The sequence below is a fragment of the Hyperolius riggenbachi genome, chromosome 2, assembly GCF_040937935.1.
Source record: "Hyperolius riggenbachi isolate aHypRig1 chromosome 2, aHypRig1.pri, whole genome shotgun sequence".
Lineage (NCBI taxonomy): Eukaryota > Metazoa > Chordata > Amphibia > Anura > Hyperoliidae > Hyperolius > Hyperolius riggenbachi.
In genome coordinates, this window is record NC_090647.1 from 67,269,013 (window position 1) to 67,295,322 (window position 26,310).

At 43.5% G+C, this 26,310-nt stretch overlaps 1 protein-coding gene across 2 annotated transcripts in view; it reads left to right on the forward strand.

The window, feature by feature from the left end:
• Positions 1-26,310, forward strand: part of DYNC2H1 (dynein cytoplasmic 2 heavy chain 1) — a 508,393-nt gene that overhangs the window by 408,116 nt on the left and 73,967 nt on the right. For both annotated transcript variants that reach the window (XM_068266870.1, XM_068266871.1), the window contains exons 84-85: positions 6,554-6,763; positions 15,354-15,443. In XM_068266870.1, the coding sequence (XP_068122971.1) occupies positions 6,554-6,763; positions 15,354-15,443 (300 nt within the window). The remainder of the gene's footprint in view (positions 1-6,553; positions 6,764-15,353; positions 15,444-26,310) is intronic.

Genomic DNA, 26,310 nt, shown 5'->3' on the forward strand with positions numbered 1-26,310 from the left:
CATGAGGCACTATAGGCACGTGCCTACAGGCGCCTAATGATGGAAAGGCAGCTCACCCATTTCCCCCAGTGCCTATCTCCCTCCTTCCAGGCTTTAGCAAGGTGCACACTTTCAATAATGATTGGCCAATCACTGACCAATTTTACCATCTCAATGTAATTTGGGGCTTACCTACACAATCTTCTCATAATATTCATTATCTGTTGACCTTCATACTACATGGAAGTGGTAAGATTGGTCAGTGATTGGCCAATCATAATTGAACACATGTACCAGAATTTTATCAGAAGTACTCCACTACAGTCCAGTATGTGAAATAAAATTGCACACATGGGAAGCCCGATTACCTCACACAGGAATTTCTTTTCCCTGAAATTTGTCTGATGAGACACCGGCCTAGTTCGCATAAATTAAATTCGCATAAAAATATGGTTAATAAATTTACCATAAGGCACTGTAGGCTCGTGCCTATAGGTGCCTGATGATGGAGGGGTGGCTCACTCCCCTACCAGAGCACCTCCCTCCTTCCCTATGCAGAGTCCTCAGCGGACTGTAAATGAGAGGTTACTCACCCAGCTCTCAGCATTCCACTGACGAGAGCTCCCTTCAGTCAGGGGAAACTTAATACTGAGGATACCTCTGGCTACTTAATACTAAGGGGCACCTGGCTGTAGCTACCTATGACCGGAAAGGGAAGTAAAGGAGAAGTGACAGCTGGGCAAGCCAGCACACTTTTTGTATGTTTCGGACAGGACATCTGTGCCTATAGGCTCCTGTAAATTAAATCCGTAGGTTATATATATATATATATATATATATATATATATATATATATATATATATATATATATATAATCTGTTCTATTTTTCTCCTTTCCTTCTGTAAGAATTAATTGAATGCTAAATGTATGCAAATAGTACTTGACTCACTGGAACCCTTACCCTGTTCTTTTGAATGTATGGAAAAATGGTAATGATAATTGTTAGCCCTGTTCTCCCCTCTTGACTTATTTTTCCATGTAGTAAAATGGAGTGCGTATATCCCACTTGTGCCGCCACAGGGAACAATGAGACTCCGGAATTATAGACAAAAGCAGCGAATGAGATCCTGTCTTTTATCCCTGTCATTCTTCTGCCTGCCTCAGTAGTTAGTTCTGTCAGTTTTAAATGCAAGTATGCATGCCTTTTGCTTAGGTAAAACTTTTTGTAAATTAAAGGGGAACTTCAGCCTAAACAAACATACTATCATTAAGTTACATTAGTTATGTTAATTAGAATAGATAGGTAATATAATCTCTTACCCACCCTGTTTTAAAAGAACAGGCAAATGTTTGTGATTCATGGGGGCTGCCATCTTTGTCATGGGGGCAGCCATCTTTTTGGTTGAAAGGAGGTGACAGGGAGCAGGAGACACAGTTCCAACTGTCCTGTGTCCTGATCACCCCTCCCAGCTGCACGTGCTAGGCTTCAAATGGCAAATTCAAAATGTAAAAAAAAAAAAAAAAATGCACCAAAACAGCAGAAAGAGAACAACATCAGAAATCCCACCATGCTTTGCACAGCATTACAGGAAAAATGCCCGGGCAGTTTTTTTCTGTGCAGCTAAAAATGAGGCTTGTATAAGTGAAAAAAAGTTCTGATGCTGTGAAACAGTTAAAGAAACACCAGGCGTTTCCAGTGCTGCTGAGTAAATTTTTAGTCCGGAGGTTCACTTTAAGTAAGGCAGAATAATCCGCACCAATTTATACGAGAAAGGATGAGGTGACATTTCACCCAGAAGCTTTTTGGCTTTCTCAACTCTGCCTCAAAAAATTTGATTTTGCATTATTTTTGAAAGGAAGGATGAATACCACTGTCCACCGTGGTAACGAGCATGTGGCTCATGATGCCTGTCACATGACAAGCAAAGATGGGAGCCGCATGGTGATTGGCTGTCAGGCATGCGGCTACACTGCAGAATAGTAAAGAGGACCTGTCCCACCAGAAGCAGGTAATATAATGCTCTGTTGCCACCCCCCTGTGTTTGCCTCGTCATTTGCTTACAGAAATGCCTCCCTTAGCCCCCTGGCCCCTAAGAAAGGACTGGGGGCTGGAAGATGGGTGTTCAGACAGCAGATTTTTGCAGGAGGGTCCCAATAGATAGTAGTTACCCCCCTGGTAAATGTGCTTATAAATTGCACTTTTCCTATATATTACTTAACTTGGGGAGCGCAGAATTGGGACAGGAACAGATAGTGGGATAAGGGGACGGAAGTAGGCACAGTGGGACAGAGGAAGGCACACAGAGCCAGATCATCCACAAGGCAATTTAGGCAGGTGCCTAGGGCCTGGAGAGAGTCTAGTGGCCCAGTTTATGTTAACCCCAACAAATCTTGCCAAAAAAGCTTGTTGGCCATCAAGTGTGGGCCTAAAGTCGCTTCATGCCTAGGGCACCATTTCAATTTAATCCATCTCTGGACGCACAGGGGGGAAAAGGTTGTGCAGGGAGATGGAAGGTGGCACAAGGAGACAGGAGGAGGCACAAAGGGACATACAGGGGGGCAGAAGTGGCACAGGAGGACTGAAGGTGGCACAAGGAGGCACAAACACCCGTGGGTGTGTGGTTTAGTTTAGGAGGTGGGGCTTATTTCAGGGGCGGGGCTTAATCAGGGGCATGGCATCCCTAGGACCAATGGCACTCCAGGCAGTGGCCTGTAATGCCTATGCCTAAAAACGCCCCTGTACAGCAGTTTGGTTTTATCTTTCTAAATTTTGCAAACACTGTGTTTTAAAATTATTATCTATTTAAAGGGTACCTGAGCTGACATGTGACATGATGAGATTACCTTGTGTATGTAGTGAACAGTGCCAATCATACAAAATAACTAGACTATGTTGCTTTTTTTCTGCTTGAAAGAGTTAAACATTCAGGTATGCAAGTGACCGCTTCTCTCTCGTCAAACTGTAGGTAACTAAAGGTGGACTCTAACCTTCACTGATGAGGAATTAGAAACATAAAACAGTTGCCTGGCAGAATACAGCTTTTGAGTGCAAGGGATAGATAAACAAATATAGCTCAAAAGGTCATAGATTGTGGCTTTAAACTCTCTAAAGACTGCCATTTCTACTGAGACAATACAACCTACTTTTCTTAGCTTGTAAACAGAAAATAAAACTGTGGGATTCTAAAAAAAATCATCTTTAGGAAAGGAGGGTAAAAACAATGGTTATCTTATCAGTTTATTTTCATTTCAGGTTTGCTTTAATGCTTATTAATAAAAAAAATGCTGCCAAACTTAAATTTTAACAATGTACAGAAGTGATTTTGTTCTATTCTATAAGGCAACTTGACAAGACCTTACCAATCATTTTCGACAAGGGTGTCCGATTCCTCTCATCTGACAGAAAGTAATTGAACATTAGCTGAGGATTAATCACAACACAAACACAAGAATCTTCCCACTTGGCCCTGTGCTGATATTAATCTGCAGCGCTGAACTAATTTCACAGCAGTCAAGGTCAAGAGGAGCAGCGTTCCCAGGTCCTGCTTTCATCTGAAATTTTTGGAAACGCAGAGATTTCCATTAGCAGCTTTCCCATGAAGAGGGGAAGATTACAGTCTGTGAGATCACCAGGGAGCGTTAAAAGTGCACCGAGGTTTACTATCCTAAATCCATCCCACGTGAAATATATATATAGGACGCTTTTTGAGGCATTAATAATGTATAAAAAATGATTTCAATAAAACAGGTCAAGCCTGCAGGGCTTATAAAAATTAAATCAAGGGGGGACGGGAAATGAAATATAAATGATCGCTGTCGATGCATAACATATATATCCGGTTTAAAATATCATTTTTGTCGACATTAAAGGACCACTATCGTGAAAATTTGAAAAATGTGTATTCATACTTATAAAAGGTGCTTTTCTTCCAGAATAAAATGCAGTGTGAATTACTTTTCTCCTATGTTGCAGTCACTAACAGGAGGCAGTAAAAATGTGACAGATCTAATAGGTTTTAGACAAGTTCATCTTTTCATTGGGGGGTTCTCTTTATTTTCAAAAGCAAATGTTCAGTCCAACTGCCAAAAGAGCATGTACATATTTAAGCGTATAAGACGACTGGGCGTATAAGACAACACTCCATCCCCCTCCCCCCCCCCTCCAACTTTTCCAGTTAAAATATAGATTTTGGCATATACTCGCCATATAAGCCTACCCCTCTTTCAATGTACACCAAATAAAAATTAAAAAATATCATATACTGGTGCTATGTATGAACAGATACTGGTGCTGTACTGTATGTGGTACCCAATATATAACAGTATACAGGCAATTGACTGGTTGTTGGATTGATCAACTCTCCCTCTCCCTAAGTGGATTGGTCAGCTCTCCTTGTCTGCCTGTTTATCAGAGCAGTATGGAAGAATAGATAGAGCTGTGCCCATAAAACACGCCTCTTTCACCCTTCTGGCCTACCCTTGTATCCTATTTACCTCCTTCTCTGCCGCTCAGATCTCGCACATGTGCGCCTGCGCCGCTTCACTACAGTCCTCAGCAGCGAGATCTGAGAGTTGGTAACAGGATAGAGCGTATCACCCGGCATTAATGACAACCGTCGTATAAGACGACCCCTGACTCTTCAGAAGATTTTCAAGGGTTAAAAAGTAGTCTCATACGTCCGAATATACAGTAAGCGTGTAGGAAGGATGGCCGACAGCTTTGTATAGATCCTTTCCAGGGAATGTTTTTTAAAAAAAAATAAAGGAGAAGGTGAGAATCCCCCATGAGGAGATGGACTAGTCCAAAACCTTCAGATCTGTCAGATTTTCACTGTCTACTGTAAGCCACAGGAACATAGAATAAAATGCATTATAAATTACTTTTCTCCTAAGAAAAAAAATGTACTTTTTATAAATGTGTACACAGGTATTTTATTTATTTTTTAATGCAATCGAGGTCAGTCGACAATAAACAAGTTGGAAGTGTGCTGTTGGATGTTGTTTCTGGATTAACAAAATTCAGCTGGATCTGTAACGTGATGATTTACCTAGTTGATTCACTCAGGTTGTATCCCGGTAGCACAATGCTCTACACATGTTGCTACCCTGAGATAGACTTGCAGGCTCCCGCAGGAGGTGGTCATGTGATTGGGGGAGGGTCTTATGACACGTCATACTAACATTACTGAACAGCTTTACTGTGACAGTCCCTGGACACTGGCATACAGGCGAAAGGCAATGTCTATTTCCACATAACTTACAGAAGAAATCACCCAGAGAAGGAAGATCATTGTGGCATATATGGTTTGGGCTCAATCCTTATACAGCATATAATTTTGCCGATTACTGCATGGACAAATGTATCAGTGGAGACTTTTTGGTTTGGTACTCAGCACCCAGTAGTAACGTAGCCTAAGAGGGAACCGTGAAATGTTATTGGCTGGTGCATTTGAATAGTGCACCAACATAGCCTAAGCTGACATTTAGATGGTGTATCAACTGCAGTGCTTGTATTTGGTACTTGAGGTGAAGAATATGGGAGGTGAGTATTGGTTTGTTGTTTTTGACAAAGGAGAGCGTCTAAGCTAGTCTTATTGAAATAGTAAATACTGCGGCAATTCAGTTCCACTTTAAGTGGCAGGTGATAAGTGACAGTCAGCAAGGAAACAACAAGGAGTATGTAAGAGACAAGTAATAAAGTTTTGATTTTGTTTACCCGGAATTATACTGCATGTACTCGAATAGAAGACGACCTGATGTAAAAGTCAACTCCAATATTTGACCCTCTTACCCTGGAATGTATTTATTTACTCAAGTATAAGTCTACCCAGCAAAGTTAATGGCTGCTCTTGAGGATCAGGAAGAATTAACAGCTGCACATCGGGCCCAGGAGGGGTTAATGACTGCACTGCATACAGTACTGCAGCCATTAACCACTTCTGTCCCTTAAGTGCAGCCAATAACTCCTCCAGGCCTCCAAGTAGAGCATTTATTCACTCCCCTTCCTGCAGCCCAGTATCCCCTCCCCCCCCCCCCACCTCTTTTCCTTCTTAATGGTTGTGACTTTTAGAGCTGTGCTTTTTGGCATTTCCTTTATCAAGAAAGTGTCACTTACCACTTGTTAAATTGCTGCAAATGGAAATGTCACTAATAGAACACATATTACTCAGTGTTGCCCGTGACTTGTGTATAAGTCGACCCCTGTACTTTCATTTGGCGAGCCGGACCTACATTTCTAGATGTATACACAAGTATATATGGTAATTATCAATTATTTATAGGTTGCCTAGGTGTTTAGGTAGCCTTTCTCTGTACAAAGCTTGGGCAGTGATTGGAGTTGTGAGGTAGGTGGAGGAGAATCAGGCCAGGGGTGGCTTGACTCAAGGACCTGTCTATAAAGATGGAGAGGTCACGTGATCCCTTATTATATGTTTATTTGTTAGCAAAGTTTTAGAGCAAAACCAGCATAAAATGTCACCTTGTAAGCTATGAACACCTTGAAAAAATGGGGCTGCTGATACAGTTACATCAGTCTGCATGAACTGCTATAATGTATGATCGTCTCTTTCCAGAACTCCAACCTGATCCATCAGAAGGTGTCTCCTCCCACCGAGCGGCATGGCTCCCCCATCCTTTCATTCATCATCCTGGAGCAGTTTAACGCCATCCGCCTAGTACAGATCATCCACCAGTCTCTGGCAGCGCTCAGTAAGGTCATTCGGGGAACGTCGCTGCTGAGCTCGGAAGTGCAGAGCCTTGCAAGCGCTTTATTGGAACAGAAGGTAACGTCATGGAACAGGACTTGTAAACAAATGATGACAACACCGCTTACATTAATGGGCTTCAAATGTTTTGCTTTTATTACTGAATGAAGTTGAAATGATTAACTTAGCTTAAGTTCCAGCTACAGACCAATTGAAGCAATTATGTGTAGCTTTGTTTGTATGAAAATGTCAACCCAACCGGTCACGGCTGTACAGCTATGACTGCGTGTTTATTCTTTGTGATGCTAGTGATGTAATGGTGTTTTATCAGAAGGCTGTACTGATGGCATGTGTTGCTGAACGGTCACCTCGCCTAACACTGCTGATGCACGATAACCTTCAGGTTGTAGTAGTCTTTGTTGAAACCACTTGCAGAGATCGAGTGAGCCTTTAAAGTGTACCTGAGGCAAAAGTGAGATGCTAGCATAATATTGCCCCTGTTTAACTCTCTAGTAAGGCCACATCTGGAATATGGAATTCAGTTCTGGGCACCACATTACAGGAAAGATGTTGCAGTTTTAGAGCAGGTGCAGAGACGAGCAACAAAATTGATACGTGGGATGGAAGGTCTCGCTTACCAAGAAAGGTTAGATAAACTGGGTTTATTTAGTTTAGAGAAAAGACGCCTTACAGGGGATCTAATTAACATGTATAAATACATCAGAGGGCAATATAATAGCTTGGCGGATGAGCTTTTTGTCCCTAGGCCTTCTCAAAGGACTAGTCACTAGAGGACATGATCTGCGCATGGAGGAAAAATGTTTTAGCCATTTATTTAGGAAAGGGTTCTTTACAGTAAGAGTGATTAAGATGTGGAATGCATCGCCTCAGGAAGTCGCTATGGCAAACTCTATACCTGCATTTAAAGGGGGCTTAGATGCTTTCCTTGCGTTGAAAGACATCCATGGCTACAATTACTAGGAATGCCCAATGATGTTGATCCAGGGATTTTATCTGATTGCCATCTGGAGTCAGGAAGGGATTTTTTCCCTTTTGGGGCTAATTGGACCATGCCTTGTAAGGGTTTTTCCCCTTCCTCTGGATCAACAGGGATATGTGAGGGAGCAGGTTGGTGTAAGGGTTTTTCCCCTTCCTCTGGATCAACAGGGATATGTGAGGGAGCAGGTTGGTGTTGTACTTTGTTCTCTGGTTGAACTCGATGGACGTATGTCTTTTTTCAACCTAAGTAACTATGTAACTTACCTAAGAAGAGGGAAGCCTCTGGAACCTGCAGAGGCTTACCATGACCTCCTGCCACCCCACCCCCTCCATTGTCATGTGTGGACCCCCAAATTTAGATCACAACCAGGCTTCTCTTCATGCACATACAATGTCTTGCTACTGCGCAGGCGCAGCCATGAGTGCAGCACAACTGCTCTTTTGCATGAAGAGGAGGACCATGGACGCGATCTTCAGGAAGGTCTCAAACAGCCATGGTCATCTCCAAGAGAACATGGGAAGCCTCTGGAGGATCCTGAGGCTTCCCTCTTCTTAGGTAAGTATCTGTTTTATTGTTTTTTTACCTTAGGGTTACCCCAGTATCTCTTTAACATGAGGTCATACGTTTGTGAAACTTGCTCTCTAATGTCCAAACCACATTCCAATTTGAAGATCTAACCAGGTTTGACTGGAACCTTCCAGTTTGATATTCAAGGGTTATGATATTGAAGGGTTATGAGGAAATCAGACCAGAGATAGATTAAGATGAATTGGGTGCCTTGTCAAGATATTAGTCAGCCTGCACTGCGCATGCGCGGCCCGGTCACTCGCGTGCCTGCATCGTGCTCCCCTCGCTGGGGGCGTTCTGCCCCTGTGCAGATTATACTGTGCAGGCCGCTTCTGGCGACTAGCATGATGTGGGCGGGCCGCAGCCTGACTTACACGACTAGGACCCAATTATTTGCTAAGGTTAAGGAAGAAAGGAGCCACCTGGGAGGACGGCAAGGGAGCCCATGGGGGTTGAAGGAAGCCACAGATAGTGACAGAAGTATAAATACTGCTCATTAGTTTTTCTCAGGTACACTTTAAAAGCATGGTGTCTGCCCTTCCCGTCCGTACCTCCAAAAGCTGTTAGCTGTTTGGAGCTCCCACCACTACCGCCCACCTACCTGGGCATCCTGCAAGAAAAATGTAACTTCCAGTTTGCTGTGATCGCGGTCATGGGATAAAGTATACAGCACAGACTGGTGCTATCCATCTCCTCCTTTCTGTTACTGCAGATGACAGCACGCTGCCTTCCCATCCAGTGCAGTGGCCTCATTCAAGTATTTCACCTGATGTTTTAGGGAGTATGGAGACTCCCAGAGCTGCCACCAGAAATTTTTGGGCCCCATACTGGGCAAAACTACTGGGCCCCTATCTCACTCCCCTCTGCCCCCACATGGCAAATCACAATCTTTGAAGGCCTGAACACACTTACGTCCATGTGTCTGCTTTTCACCGCTCCCATACTTGAAAGCATTCTGCGTATGCTCAGTTCGTTAAGACCGAAATTGCGCTTGCACAGAACGCTCCCAGCTATGGAAGCACAATAGAGGAGTCACACGGCCTGGAAGTACATGCGCAGTGCCCCACAACCCAGCTGGATTGTGTGGCCTTCATAGGAGCAGAAAGGATTGGACTGAAAAGGGCATTGAGGGAGCTTACAGACTATAGGGGGCTGGAAGGAGCCCCAGGTAAGTAAAGATTCTTTTCCCGGCTTTGGCCACTAGATTGAATCAAGTCATAACTAAATTAGTTCACTATGACCAATCCGGCTTTATACCGGGTAAAGGTACTGATATAAACATACGAAGACTCATGACCAATATCGTTGCCTCCCATTCTAATGTAGGACAGAGGGTGATTGCCTCCCTAGATGCCGAGAAGGCTTTCGACTCGGTTGAGTGGAATTTTCTTTGGGCAGTATTAAGTAAATTTGGTTTCGGTAGTAATTTCATCACATGGATCAAACTATTATATGAACATCCCAGGGCCAGAGTAAAATCCAATAACACAATTTCAGAATTTTTCCCACTCAAGAGGGGCACAAGGCAAGGCTGCCCGTTATCCCCTAGCCTTTTCGCCCTGGCAATGGAACCCATTGCATCTATTATTAGACATTCCAACACAGTACAGGGGCTGGTAATGGGCAATCTCCATGAAAAAAATATCCTTATATGCGGACGACGTCCTCCTTTATTTAAATGATCCTGGCCCTTCTCTCACTAACGCTCTCAAATTAATTGACATTTTTGGCAAAATGTCAGGAATCAAAATAAACTGGACTAAGTCACTCTTATTCTTTTTAGAAGCTGATCCGACAGCTGTTCCAAGCCTAAATCTTCCTTTGCAGACGGTCACTCAATTTAAATATCTTGGAATACATATCACTAAAGATCTCACCACCTACCAACCCCTTAACCTTGATCCAGTTATTCGCCAGCTAGAAAATAAATGCACAATCTGGAATAGACTCCCACTATCCTTGATAGGGAGAATAAATCTTATAAAAATGATTTTCCTACCAAAATTTACTTATATCTTTAGACAAGCCCCTGTATGGCTACCATTATCACTTTTCCAAAGAATAGACAAAACTATTTTGAGCTTTATATGGGCAGGTAAGCAACCACGCCTAGCCATGGACATTTTGCAATTACCTAAGAATAGAGGGGGCCTTGCCCTGCCACACCTTCAGAAGTATTATTGGGCATCTCTTCTTGTAACCATCAGATGGTGGTTTTCGCAAGATGAAACGAACCCGGCAGTGAATTTGGAGGCAGCGATATTGGGCTCATATGAGCAACTCACCAATTTACCATATAGGAGTCCTACACAAAACCCCCGTGTAACCCTGCCTATGATAACAACATGGAAGGCATGGAGGGTGGCTAGAGCCCCCCTGGTGAAACCCAACCACATTTCTCCATTCACACCACTATGGGGCAACCCACAATTATCTCACTTTTCCACAATTCCAGACCCAGTCATCTGGGCAAGATATGGGATAAAGAACATAGCGCACATACAGCAATATGACACATGTTGTACGTTTAATGACCTTAAGGCTCAGTTTAACCTTCCAAACAAGCACCTCTTTCGCTATCTACAGCTTCGCCATGCCCACAGATCTCAATTCGGCTCACACCCCCCTACGCTTAAAACAGATGACATCGAACAATTACTCTTAACTAAAGATCTTCTTAAACCCATGTCTACTATTTACAGCGAACTTGTAAGTTTAAATAATACCAGACTCGACAAATGCTACCAGAAATGGGTATGCGATATCCCTTCTTTAGATAGAGACGATTGGGATATTGTACTCGAAGATTTTCCCACATCGGTTATCTCAGCCTCTGATCAACTAATTCAAACTAAATTCTTGCACGGAATATATTTAACCCCAGAAAGATTACATAGAATCAGTGACAGCAACTCAGATAGATGCTGGAGGTGCAGCACAGAACTGGGCAATTTCATACACATATTTTGGGCATGCCCGCGAATTACTTCGTTTTGGACAGAAGTACATACAATAATAAGTACCCTACTGCAGATTTCCTTACCTTTTGACCCGGGTTTACTACTGTTAGGGAGGTTTGACGAGGATAGTATCCCCAAAAACAAGCAAACACTAATTAAAATTCTTTGCTTTCAAGCGAGGAAAGAAATACTGAAACTTTGGAAAAAATCCTCAATACCAACCGTAGGCACCTGGGCTAAAGCCATCAATTTGACCCTTCCACTGTATAAAACTACTTACCTCAACAGACGCTGTCCTAAAAAATGTAATAAAGTATGGGGAGTATGGGAGACTAGAATTCTGGACCCTACTAGTGAAAATGTTATCCCAATTATAGATTAGGCGGAGGGTGTGGTCTTCCTGGGGGGTGGGGTGGGGGGGGGGGGCGGGCGGTGGCTGGACGGAAATCTTTCTTTTTCTCTCTTGAGTCCTACCTGTCCTTGGACTCACTTTCTCTCTACCTTTTCTCCTAGTATCACAATGGGTTCATATCCTCTCATGCTGTGATAGCAAGTACCAGTACATACTGCAACTAATAAATACCGGTACACTAAACTGCTACTGTGATCATCAGAATTAGATGTATTGTGTATGATTGTATCATTTTGATTATCTGTTCACGATTTATGTATCTTACCCATTGTATACTACTTTGTCTGCTGTTTTACAAAAAATACAATAAATTTTAACTGTTAAAAAAAAAAAAAAAAGATTATTTTCCCCCATTTGCCTCAGGTTTACTTTAATCACTGACTGACTAAAGTAATGTGATGAGAAGCCTCCCAACACTTCTCACCGCCTTAATAGGCAGCCAGAAGGACAGACATGGACAGGCTCAGGCTGCAGTTGAGGCCCATGTGTGGCAATGTTTGCCGGGCCCCCTACAGCAGGTCCCACTTGTGATGCCCTGAAGGCAGCCCTGTTCTCCCCTTTGGAATCTTAATAAACTATTTGGCACAAAACTTAAACTGTATTTCTGGCTCCTTATGTGACTGAATTGGACACCCTTGCATTAGCGGATACGGGCAGACCAATGGCTGCTTTGAGGAATGCTGGTGTGAAGGCTGAGTGATGTTTCCTTGTAATGTGCTGCGTAGTATGCACCGTTTTATGCAGACATCAATTATGGCAGCCCTTGCGTTGCCTGGTTAAGTTGTAGAACACCGTTCATAGCACAATTAAATGCCTGCAATCTCCTTTTCACATAGTGTGCTTTGCCTTTCATTCCCTCTATAAATCTGCCCCCTCTGTAGTTGATATAAATGCGTGAATGTGAACAAGGCCCCTAAACCGGGATGAAATAATGCCGCTGCGCTATTGCCAGTCTAGTGAAGGAGCAGAATGGAGCTGTAAATAGCGTGATGACTTTTAATGGAACGATATATCGTATTGTTTACAAGCTTTCTGGTGTTGGGCAGCTCTGTGAAGAGCAGAATGATGTTGGGAGCTTACAGCATTAGCATCGCAGCAGACACAAGTTATGGTTATGTATAAAGAACAGTGACAGCAGAGAAAGCCAGCAAAGTGATGTCATGTAGCGCCAGGCAGACTGCAGAGCTCCACGTATGCAGCTTCTAGTCTTAGCAAGTCTGCAATCTGTATGCTGTGTTGGAAAAAGGTTCTTTATCCTTTGCTGACTAGTAAGTAAATGGCTTATAGACAAAAAAAAAACTAGAAACCTAAATAAAACCAAAAACCTTCCTTAACCCATTAGCAGCTTCAATAAAGTTACCTCCAGGGATGGGCTTTCAAGCCCAAAAGAACTCGAATTCGGAATTCAAATGAAGTTTAATGACTTCACCTGTGACCACGGGATAGGGGGGTTTACTTACTCAGAAGTTTTGGGACGTCAGCGTTCCATTACACGTCATAGGCGTAATGAAAGCCGCATTGCCTGACTCACTACCGTGCTTCCTCCTCCTAGCCAGAAGGAGGAATCCTGAAAGTGAGTGGTGGAATGCGGCTTTTATTACGCCTATGACACGTAATGGAACGCAGACTTCCCAAAGACTTCTGGGTAAGTTAACGGTCGCACGTGAAGTCATTAGACTTCATTTGAATTACGAATTTGAGTCCTTCTGGACTTGAAAGCCCATCCCTGGATACCTGGTTTAGACAAGTGCACTGCTTTTGACCTCAGTGTGCTGTAAAATTTTGGAATGCTTTGATCTTTCTCTCTGCTAGCAGAAAATATAAAAACTGAAAGCAGAAGTCTTCTGTTATGATCTCACACTGCCCCTTTGTGAAAAATGGCAGTAAATACACATTACAGCAGCACTAATTAGAAGCAGTGAAAGGTAACAAGTAAGAAATAAAACATTGTTAAAATAAATTGGCCTGGAGCACCTGCAAGCCTCTAAATAAATCGGCTGCTAAAGGGTTAATAAAATGTACTTATTATAAAAATTATTTTTCTCACTTTGGCATTCCTGGGCCTAAGGGAGGAGCTAGAGCTGTGGAAGCAGCCATCCTGAAGTGCCCCATTAGCCCCACCCCTCTTCCCATGTGTCAGCACACCCAGATTGCCCCCTCCTTCTTTCTCGCATTATACTATTCCCACTCTTCTGATTAGTGCCCAGGCCATGTGTAGAATTTAAGTGACTTCAAGTGCCACTTTAGTCCTGCTCCTTTCCTTATGTTACAGCACACCTAGCCTACCCCCCTTCCTCCTCACATACATTACACGACTCCCACCCTCATGTATTGGTGCACAGACCATGGGTAGAATTGAAGCCCATGCCACAGCACAACATGCTTGTTTCCCCTCCTCCGGACAACTCTCTTACCCAGACACACATCAATACTCCTACCCTTGTGATTGAGGCTGAGGCTGTGGGTAGAATTGAAATGACCTTAAGTACCACACTAGCCCTGCCTCCTCTCACAGCACGCCCAGCCTACCTGCCTGTCACCTTGCCTACGTATGCCCGACAATCCTCCTACCCTTATGATTGGTGCCCAGGCCATGGGTAGATTTTTAGTGACCTAAAGTATCTGGAATGGCCACAAAGGACCAGGCCTTGAGTGGCTGCTACTCAAGAGGGCAGCTGGACCTTGAAAAGCAAGGCTGAAAATGGGGAGCAACATATGGAAGAGGAAGTAAGCTTCTCAAGGGAGCTGTACATGAGAAAGGGACAGAAGAGGGGGCTGCACATGGAATGGAATGGGCACTGTTGTACATAGAAAGAGAGCAACAAAAACGACCTAAGGGCGGAAAAAAGTGTAAATCTCCTATATCACAGCACACCCAGCCCTCCCCCCTTTCTATCCACATGCCCATTACACACTACTGTGACCCTTATGATTGGTGTCCAGCTTCACTGTTTATTCAGGTACTGCAGATAATCTTTCACACTCATACATGCCTCTCTTCCTGACATGCACTTATGCTAGGTGCACACCATACGTTTTTTCGGCAGATAGATGGTTCGATTGTTAATTTCCATCATGTCCAATATTATTTTCAATCGTTTTTCTGGTTGATTTTTCATAGAAGTGAATGGAAATAGATAAGAATAGATAAGAGAATTGAGCGGAAAATCGAATCGAAAATCAATCAGACGGAAAATTGACCGAAAAAAATGCATCGTGTATACCTAGCATCAGGTTGTACAGTATAGCATTTGATAAGCCAAGAACAAGTGTGATGCAGTAAAGCTGGCTTGGATTCACTCAAACAGCTGCATGATATAACTTACACAAAAGAGCCAGATATCCTTTGTCGCCACACACCATTCAATCTTGGTTGTATACATTTACCAAATCTAGGTACTATAAGCCAACAGTTTGAAAGGATTGTTTTGATAAGCTCTTATGCTAGGTACACTCAATACATTTTTCGGTCAATTTTCCATTCGATCGATTTTCGATTTGTTTTTCCACTTGATTTCTCGCTCAATTCTCTAATCTTTTCTTATCAATTTCCATTCACTTATATTCACTTAATCAAGCAGCAAATCGATCAAAAGTAATTGAAAGCAAAAACGTACTGTGTGTACCTAGTATTACACCACATGAAAATGGTAAGATTGAGTAACAATATAATATTGGTTATGGGCGAAGAGTTGGTCATTTTTATAATTTTTTTCTTTATTTTTGCAGTGTCCTCTTGCTTGGCAGAACAAGTGGGAAGGCCCAGAGGAGCCTCTGCAGTACCTCAAGGGGCTGGTTTCTCGAGCAGTAGCAATTCAGGTAATGCAAAGCAGTATTTTCTAATCTCTTGTTACTCATTTCCTCTACAAAGTCCTCTGTATTTCACAGTTCAGTTTTGAAGGAAGACAGAAATCTCAATAATCCCAGGGAGATGCCATAATCCCAGTGGATTGCATACGCGGTAAAACCTTGTAGAGAACCCTAGGTAAGAGTGATATGGAAGCTGCCAGATGTATTTCCTTTTAAAGGAACACCATCGATTAACCTGTTTTTTTTTTTCAATTGAGATCGGAATAGTTTGGGAAGTGCTGTTAAACACGGGTGTATACTTTTAAATGCTTATCTCTGCATCTGAGGCAAAATCTGACGGAGCTACTCATTCAGAAAGGGAGGGGGGATTCCCTCACACTGCATCTGTTAACCCTGTATGTTAGAGAAAGCTCTCACTGCCTATCTCTGACTGAGCTGTCTGCAGAAAGCAGAGGAAATGTAACTTGTTTGTAATTGTATGTGAAACCTGACCCCTTTTCATATGCAGTCTGACATGCAAAGTACAATGTAATATTGGAGCAAACCTTTGCAAATGAAACTTTCCAACTGAACTAAAATCTACACACAAATTAATGCTTTGGCCTCTGATATTTAACATAAAAAGTAGTAAAATGTTTACACAGCTACTTAGACATGATGTGTACATTGTAATTTTAGAACACTTGGTTTGATGGTGTTCCTTTAAGCAATAACAGTTGCCTGTCCTGCTGATATTTCTGGCATAAGTAGTGTCTGAATCACACACCTGAAACATGCATGCAGCTAATACAGTCAAGACTTCAGTCAGAGGACCTGATGTGCATGCTTGTTCTGGGTCTATGGCTAGAGGTATTAGAGGCAGAGGATCTGAGGACAGCCAGGTAATGTGCACTGTTTAAAATGAAATAAATATGGCAGCCTCCATATCACTTTCATCTCGGGTTCCCTCAAAAACACTGACATTGCTGATAATGTTCTGACACACCCTTCTATTATAATAATAATAAGACGTTCATATAAATATACACCACATTGAGGCCCAACTATATGGATTTACTGCATTTTCATGCACTTTAAAATGCTTTGGATTGCACAGCTCATATTGGTTCACTGCTTCACTTCTAATGTGTAGCATCATGCCTGGGAAACAAAAACACTGGAGCTAGCAGCGCTATACCTTGTGCACGGATCTCTGGGTCATGTGACTGTGACTTTTCCAAAGGGAACTTCTCAGGTACAGCTGCATCCAATATGAACATTGTGTGCGTAATGGCTTTGTCCCCTTTTACTTAACTGACAGTGAAAAATCAGGAAGGGTGTACCCAGGACTGAATGTCTTGAAAGACCACAGTGGCCCGGGTCTTGGGTGGCTGCAGCCCAAGGGGGAACCTGAACATGAAAGAGGGGTTACTACATATGAAAGAGTAGGCTGAAAATGGGAGGAACACGTGAAAAAAAAACAGGGAAACTGAAGCTCAAAGGAGCTGTTCATGAAAGAGAGGGGCTGCTGTACAGGGATGTTACACATGGAAGAGGGGGCTGTATGTGGAATGGGAGGAGTGCTGTACATGGATGATAAACATGGAAGAGAGGGCTGAACATGGAATGGGAGGGGTGCTGTACATGGATGATACACATGGAAGAGGGGGCTGCATGTGGAATAGGAGGGCCACTGCTGTATATGTATGATACATAGAAGAGGGGGGTGCATGTGGAATGGGAGGGCCACTGCTGTATATGGATGATACACATGGAAGAGGGGCTGCACATGGAATGAGAGGGCTGCTGTACATGGATGATACACATGGAAGAGAGGGCTACACAGGGAATGGGAGGGACACTGCAGTACATGGATGATACACATGGAATAGGGGGCTGCACGTGGAATGGGAGGAGCACTGCTGTACATGGATGATACACATGGAAGAGGGGGCTGCACATGGAATGGAAGAGGTGCTGTACATGATGTTACACATGGAAGAGGGGCTGCACATGGGATGGGAGGGGTGCTGTACATGGATGTTGCACATGGAAGAGGGGCTGCACATGGAATGGGAGGCGTGCTGTACATGGATGTTACACATGGAAGAGGAGGCTGCACATGGAATGGGAGTGGCACTGCTGTACATGGATGTTACACATGGAAGAGGGGCTGCACATGGAATGGTAGGTGTGCTGTACATGGATGTTACACATGGAAGAGGAGGCTGCACATGGAATGGGAGGGGTGATGCTGTACATGGATGATACCCATGGAAGAGGGGGCTGCACATGGAATGGGAGGGGGCTGCTGTACATGGATGTTACACATGGAAGAGGGGGCTGCACATGGAATGGGAGGGGCACTGCTGCACATGGATGACACATATGGAAGAGGGGGCTGCACGTGGAATGGGAGGTGCACTGCTGTACATGGATGTTACACACGGAAGAAGGGACTACACATGGAATGGGAGGGGCTGCAATATATGGATGATACACATTAATGAGGGGGCTGCACATGGAATGGGAGGGGCACTGCTGCACACGAACGGAAAGACACAACATACTTGGCCTACGGGCACAAAAAAGTATAAATCTGGCCTTAGGTGCATCAAGGGCTTCGATCAAGTTGTAAAACTTTTTTTTTTCCATTGTGAGGTGCTTCATTCCTGGAATCTTCTGTTTCTATTCAGTTCTTAAGTAAACCATTGGCCAGCGACTGGCTGTTATATTATCACATTCACAGACAAGGCAGCATTGCACTCTTCTCCTCCTCACTGATCCCAGAGAAATGCCTGGAGCTGTGTGCTTTGTAGGGGTTAGTCCCTGACAAGCCGTTATAACCTTCCTCCCAGGAATGCATGTAAGCCTTCATTTTCAAGCATGTCACAAATCTTTGCATTCCATTTTTTAAATTAAACATGAATTAGATTCTGCAAGGTAATTAGGAAGGTCTCACCAGAAGCTAGCAGACTCTAGGGCACTGGATCATGTATGTAGCAGGGCTGAGTACAGTGTTTTTCATAGCTGAAACAGCAACCATTTGCTAGTATTTAGCATTACAAGAGCAAGAAGTATTCCCCAAACGGCATCTCTTTAGGAGAGTGAGTGAATATGCAAATCATTCCTTTATGTCCCTGAATAGCCAGGCATATGCATACAGAGCTGCTGGTTTATACCCTACCTATATCCTATTTATTTTACACAACCATAAAACCCAAGTCTCCAATGCTGTTAGGGTCTGTGTTTGGGCAAATATATATTTGGGATTAGTCCTTTTAAAACGGAATGAAACCCAGCATTTCTTCTTTGCTCTAAAACATTATTTACAGCATATTAAATACTACCACCATTTTTTTTACTAGAACAGCATTCAAAGGGTTAAACACAGGACTTTAAAGCTCCCTGCTTTGAAAGCTGGAAGCATCTGAACTGGAGATAATGTTATCTAGTATTTAATTGTATCAAGTGAGGAATGTAAACAAACACTTCTCTGACACTGCAGACTCTCCTGAACACAGACAGACACTCATAAAGTTATATTTCAAGATTAAAACACGGTTGTGAATAAAATGCAAAGTCAGCTCTCAGAGCAACAAAAGTGTACTTTGGGAACTTGTAATTTCTAAATGAATAATAATACTTATGTACAAAAGCAAATATGATAACCGTATGGCATATAAAAAGTAGGAAAACATGTTTTTCTTGAATATTATGTCAGGGTTTTATACCGCTTTAAGTAAAAGGATAGCGAAACGAGCTGTCCTAGATAGGGTGGTCCACCACACCCACCTTAAACTGTTTAGTTACTTGGAGGACAGTATTTTTCAATGAAGATATCACGGCATAACACAGTTTTGCAGTACAAAAATTTAGATACAACTTTATTCAAAAAATACAAAAAAGAAAATGTGCATAAACATTCTTATCCAAGGGAATCCAATCTTCATGAATAGCAATAAAGCATGTCAGAAACAGACTTTCATGAATTTGATAGTATTAATAATTTGACTTGACAAAATGAGCAATGATTAATTTCTGGTGGCTGCGACACGCGATTGTTTCAGGCTTGGAATGCCCTTCATCAGGCCTCTTAATGTAAAAGATTCTATTAGGCCCAGTTAACCGCAGGAGCCAGATACGCACAACATAAGCATCCGACCAACCGGGTGCAATTACGCTATCCCATGGACTGTCCTCCAAATAATCCAGCAGAAGGGAGGCACTCTTCTCTGGAGACCTTTTCCTTACAGCGCCCCACAGTCTACCAGGTCCTCCGCTGTCCTCCTGGTTTTCACTCCTCGACTTACCGAAGTGCTTCAAAGCTCTGTGGCTATCCCCACCTGCGTTGCCGGGGCTTGTCCCCAGCCCGGCAGCCACCAATTAGGACACGGTTGCCGAGCTAGGGGTGGGCTGCGGAAATGCAAGTGGGGATTGCGACAGAGCTTTGGAATACTTTAAAAAAAAAAAAAAAACTGCCATGGTGGTTTTGCAAAAAGGGGCAGAGCTTCACAAGTCTAATGATTTTCAGGCAAGTGCATACCTCTCAACTTTTTGAGATGAGAAAGAGGGACACTTAAGCCATGCCCCTGCCACACCTCTGATCACGCCCCCATCACACCCCTAATCACTCTTCTGGCATACCCCTAGTCGCGCATACCATAAAGATTTCATAACAAAAATATGTTGTTTTATAATTTAAACCACACTGATCCTTTCTACCCTGGTTCATTTTCCTTTATATTAACAATTTAAAGTTAGTAATATATCAATTTAAAGGATTGGAATAAGGGTTAGAGTCAATCAAACACATTTTTAGTAGAGAAATCTATATAATTACATAGAAAGAGGGACAAATGAGGAGGAAAGCGAGACAAAGGGACAGGGCTCCCAAAGACGGACTGTCCCTCCAAAAGAGGAACAGTTGGGAGCTATGCAAGTGGGTGAGTTATTAACTTTACCAATTAACTCTCTACTGTGACCAGAAACAAACAGAAATCCATATAACAGTAAGAAAAGTCCACGCACCGCTGTTCAGGAACTGCAAATGTATTGTTCCAACAGCCACAACAGCACATCAGCCGAACGGTCAGCTGATGTGTTGGGTGATAGGACTTTTCTTACTGTTATATGAGCTGAGGATTTCACAGCTGAAACCTAATTGGTTGCTTTGAGTAACTGCACCACTTTTCTGTTGTGTTATTAATATACTGTGACAAGACAGCAATTTGTAAACTGTATGCAAGTTTGGGCTGTAGGTTTGGATAGAGAAGCTTAATTGGATAATTAGCATAGCAGAGAATGCTACATCTGTTCTACGGAGTGATGCTGCTGTGATACGCTACAATACAGCATTTAATTAACATGACTGTAGCGGGGTGGTGAGATCCTTCAGAGCGCAGGCTGCGACTCACTGCCCTGAAGTGCAGCGCCGCTGTGACTGAGGTGCTTGTCTTCTGTCTCCACTCCTGAAGCTACACAAACACTTCAATTAATCTTTATTGAAAGTGTGATAAAAGTGGAGTCACAGCAAACTCTGGCCTACACCCCACTGATCAGCACAGCTGTGGTATGTGTGTTATTATCAGTATTCAGTTATAGCTGTGTGTGCATTCCACATGTGCTTTGTCTCTGTCATTGTATTGTATTTACCTCACTTTTAGTCAGAGGCAGATGTATCACAACAGCAAATACCTGAAAGAAGCTTTATTCATTCAAGAAGCTTTATTCATCTGTTGTCTTTTAAGATACTGCTCTGAACAGAAAACTTGCTTAAAGTGGACCCGAACTCTTGAACAGCACACAATGCATAGTTTTTATTCCTCATATAAATGCTGTAGAACTCCACTACTCTGAGCGGTGTGTGTTTGTTTAGCTACATCAGAGTGTAATTAGCCTTATCAGTAGTTGTGAATGAGAGCAGTGGCTCTGCCTGTACAAAAAATGTCAGGCATAAAATAAAAAATCAATTATTTATTTTTATCTGTTAAACAAGTAATAAAATTAAACTCAGACAGAGTAAGGGAGGATATGATGTCAGGATTGGCTTCAAGATAGACCCAGACAAAATGGAAAATCCTAAGAAGCATTTTCTCTCTCTTTTTTTTTTTTTTTTACTATAGAAACATCACTCAAGTCAAAATGTGGACAGTGCAATACCTATGTTATGAAATTAGAGAAAGTATTTATCTACTTCTGTATGTTTTTTTCTGAGATGTATGTATGGCTGACAGCTCCACTTTAACCCTTTCTGTGCTCCCTGAAAGTTAATCCAGTTAAAACTTATGGGGTTTCTTAGGATTTCTTTATATTGTTCTTTATTGCAATAAAGATTTTTTTTTCTTTTCCTTAAGGTTATCATGCTGTGCCTAATCTTTTAGAGCTGAATAGAAGTTCTGAGTTTAAATTCATTTTAAGCCAAAATCATGTTTTAATTAGTCGTATGATGTACTGTATAACTTTTTTGTTTAACTTTTATGAATTAGTTCTACTGTATAGCACGCACCGGACCTCTTGCACAGCACACAACAAAGCATTTTCATTTCACATACAAATGCAGTAGAACTCCACTGCTCTGAGCTGTGTGTGCTTGTTTAGCTACATCAGAGTGTAACTAACCTTATTAGTAGCTGTTGTAAATTACTTGTTTACAAGTTTTTATAAATCACTTGTATAACACGCACCAGAACTCTTGCACAGCACACAGTGAAAAGTTGTCATTCCACATACAAATGCTGTAGAACTCCACTGCTCTGAGCTGTGTGTTTAGCTACATCAAAGTGTAATTAGCCTCATCAGTAGCTCTGAATGAGAGCAGTGACTCTGCCTGTACAGGAAAAGACTGAGGCTTTAACTTTTTCTGTGCCCCCTGAAAGTTAATAGAGATGGCGTGAACCTCCGATTTTGAGTTCACTAACCAGCGAACCGCAGTAGACTTCAATGGGCAGGCGAACTTGAAAAACTACAAACACTGTTTCTGGAAACTAAAGTAATGGAAAAGATGTTTCAAGGGGTCTAACACCTGGAGGTGGGCATGGCGGAGTGGAATACACGCCAAAAGTCCCCGGGAAAATTATGGATTTGACGCACAGCAGGGTTATAACCCCTAAAGGGCAGAAATCACATTGCATTCCTAAATTGGAGGCATAAAGTGCTTGAAAACATCTTGCGTGTGTAGACCTGGATCAGCAGGTAGTGTAAGTAGTGTACTGCTTCACACTAACAGACCAAACTTACTGTGTAACGCACCGCAAACAGCTGTTTGTGTAGTGATGGCCGTGCTGGACTGGTGCGCTCGATGGCGAGAGTGCAGGCGATGGTGGTTTTCAAGCCCATAAGGCCGGGCTGAGGTAGCTCAATAACAGAACAGTGACTGTCCAGCTGATCGAATTTGGTCTGTCCACAATGAAGCAACGACCTTATTATCTTGGGTGTGCCCCCCAACACACTCATATAGGTCATTGCTTCATTGTGATACGCAAGCCCATTCACCGCGGCAAGGTAACGATCACGAAGTGAAATTGACACTTGTACATGCCTTTTGTTTTGTTGTTGCAGCCGCAGTGCAGCCAGAAAAATTAGGCAGGCATGTACACGCACCAGAAAAATTATTATAGTGGAGAATTCAGGAATCCACCTGGAGTCCTGGACCCTGTTGGTGGTGGCGGAGAAGGCAGTCAAGCGGCCTGCAGGCAGAGTTGCTATGTGGGGACTGACTTAGTCCTGGGGCTGGCAGCAGTGGCAGGCAGAGATGCTGTGTGGGGACTGACTTAGTCTTTGGACAGGCAGTCACACGGCCTGCAGACAGAGATGCTGTGTGTGGGGACTGACTTAATCTTCGGGCAGGCAGTAGCCCTCTGGGATCCATGCCTCATTCATTTTGATAAAGGTGAGGTACTGACCACTTTTTTGACCTAGGCAACTTCTCTTCTCACTGACAATGCCTCCAGCTGCACTGAAGGTCCTTTCTGACAGGACGCTTGAGACAGGGCAAGTCAGCAGTTGGATGGCAAATTGTGACAGCTCTGGCCACAGGTCAAGCCTGTGCACACAGTAGTCCAGGGGTTTATCGCTGCTCAGAGTGTCTATATCCGCATTTAAGGACAGGTAGTCGGCTACCTGCCGGTCGAGGCGTTGGTGGAGGGTGGATCTGGAAGGGCTAAGGCGAGGCATTGGACTAAAGAATGTCCACATGTCCGACATCCCTATGAGATCGCTAGAGCTTCCTGTCCTTGCCTGCGTGGACATGGGAGGAGGAGGAAGATTACTGGCAGTGGCATCTTTACTCCATTGTGCTGTGACATCACCCTTAATCGCACTGTAAAGAATACTTCCCAAATTGTGTTGCAAGTGCTGCATCCTTTCTGCCTTCTGGTAATTTGGTAACATCTCCGCCACTTTGTGCTTATACCGAGGGTCTAGTAGCGTTGCCATCCAGTACAGGTCATTCCCCTTGAGGTTTTTTGTGTACGGGCGTCTCTCAACAGGCTGGACAGCATGAAAGACCCCATCTGCACAAAGTTGGATGCCGACCTACTAGCCATCTCCTCTTGTTCTTCCTCAGTCAGGTAAGATCTCCTCCTCCCCCCAGCCATGAACAATACCACGGGAAAGGTGAGCAGCACAAGCCCCCTGCGACGGCTGCTGCAGTTGTTCTCCCGCCACCTCCTCAAAGCCACCTTCTGACTCCTCTTCCCCAAACGACTCCTCCTCCCCCCTCATCAGTGATGCTGCAGGTGTTGATGATGCCGCAGGTGATTTTTCCAACAAATCTCTATCCTCTTCCTGTTCACGCTCCTCTTCAGCTTGATCTCTACTCTACGCAAGGCACGCTCCAGGAAGAAAGCATATGGGATCAAGTCACTGATGGCACCTTCACTGCGGTTCTCCAGGTTTGTCACCTCCTCAATCGGACGCATGAGCCTGCAGGCATTACGCATGAGTGTCCAGTACTTTGGCCAGAAAATGCCCAGCTCCCCAGAGCATGACCTTTTAGCGTAATGTACAGATAGTCGTTGACGACTTTCTCCTGTTGTAGCAGGCGGTCAAACATGAGGAGCGTTGAATTCCAGTGAGTCGGGCTATCGCAAATCAAGCGCCTCATCGGCAATTTGTTTCTCTGCTGAATATTGGCCAAGCGCGCCATGACCGTGTAGGAACGCCTGAAATGCCCACACATTACAAACTACAAGAGGACATCTCCACATTCACCACACAACATGCAGCTTGCAAATGAGCTGAATACATTTTATTGCAGGTTTGACACTAGCAACAAAAGCCCCAAACACACCAAGTCAGTTTGCATAATTTGCATCTCTGCAACAGGCAAACTGAGCACTCCTCCAGCCAGCCATCGTCTCCACCCCCTGCGGTGCCTCAGCACTCCTCCAGCCAGCCAACGTCTCTACCCCCTGCGGTGCCTTAGTACCTACACAATACAGGAGGCTAGACACAATCTACTAACCTGTCCCCAGACGTGCATGCTCTACCAATATGCCAATCAGATGTAAAAAGACTCTTCAAATGACAAAACACTAGGAAAGCAATGGGGCCAGACACTGTCTCTGCGAAATGCTTTAAACTCTGTGCCGATCAATTAGCGCCTGTATTCACAGACATATTCAAAGCATCTCTGGAACTCTCAATTGTCCCCGCCTGTTTTAAAAGCTCAACTATTGTACCAATTCCAAAAAAATCAAAACCTACATGCTTAAATGATTACAGGACTGTTGCCCTGACATCATTGGTCATGAAAGCATTTGAAAAACGAATAATGGCTTATCTGAAATCTATCACAGATCCCCTGCTGGACTCTCTGCAATTTGCCTACAGGCATAATAGATCCGCAGACGATGCCGTGAACATGTGTATGCATTATGTACTACAGCATCTAGACACCCCAGGAACCTACACCAGGATTTTATTTATACATTTCAGCTCTGCATTTAATACCATAATTCCATCACTGCTGCACAGCAAGCTCTCCCAGCTACACATACCTGAATCCATCTGCAAATGGATAACTGATTTCTTCACCAACAGGAGACAGTGTGTTAGACTTGATAAACACACATCAAGCTCTCTGACAGTCAATACTGGTGCACCCCAGGGCTGTGCTTTCTCCACTGCTCTACTCACTTTACACCAATGACTGCATCTCCACAGATCCATCTGTTAAGGTTCTAAAGTTTGCAGATGACACAACAGTAGTTGGTCTCATACAAAACGGAGACGAGTCTGCATACAGGCATGTGGTGGGACAGCTTTCCTCCTGGTGCAGCAGCAACAACTTGGAACTAAATGCTCTCAAAACCATGGAGATGATAATAGACTTTAAGAGCTCCCCCCCCCCCCCAGCACCTCCCCTTAACCATAAATGGATCCACAATAACCCAAGTAGAGTCATTCAAGTTTCTTGGGTCCAACCTAAAATAGGACAACAACACTGCCACTATTGTTAAGAATGCGCAACAGAGGATGTACCATCTACGGCAGCTGAAAAAGTTTGGCCTACCTCAAAATCTAATGGTGCAGTTCTACACTGCAATCATCGAATCCACCATAACATCATCTATGACTGTATGGTTCGGCTCCTGCTCAGCATTAGAAAAGGTGAGGCTTCTTTGCATCATCCAAACAGCAGAAAGGATAATTGGCTGTAGCTTACCTTCCCTGCAGGATCTTTACGCTAGCAGGTGCAGAAAGAGAGCAACCAAAATTGCCTCTGACCCCTCTCACCCAGCTCACTCCATCTTCCAGCGCATGCCTTCAGGAGTAAGATTCCGGTCAATCGCTACATAAACCTCCAGACACAAGAGCTTTTTTCCTCAAACAGTAGCCATGCTTAATGCAGAACCATGCTAGAGCTGCTAGGACTCGAAAGTAATCAGCACAG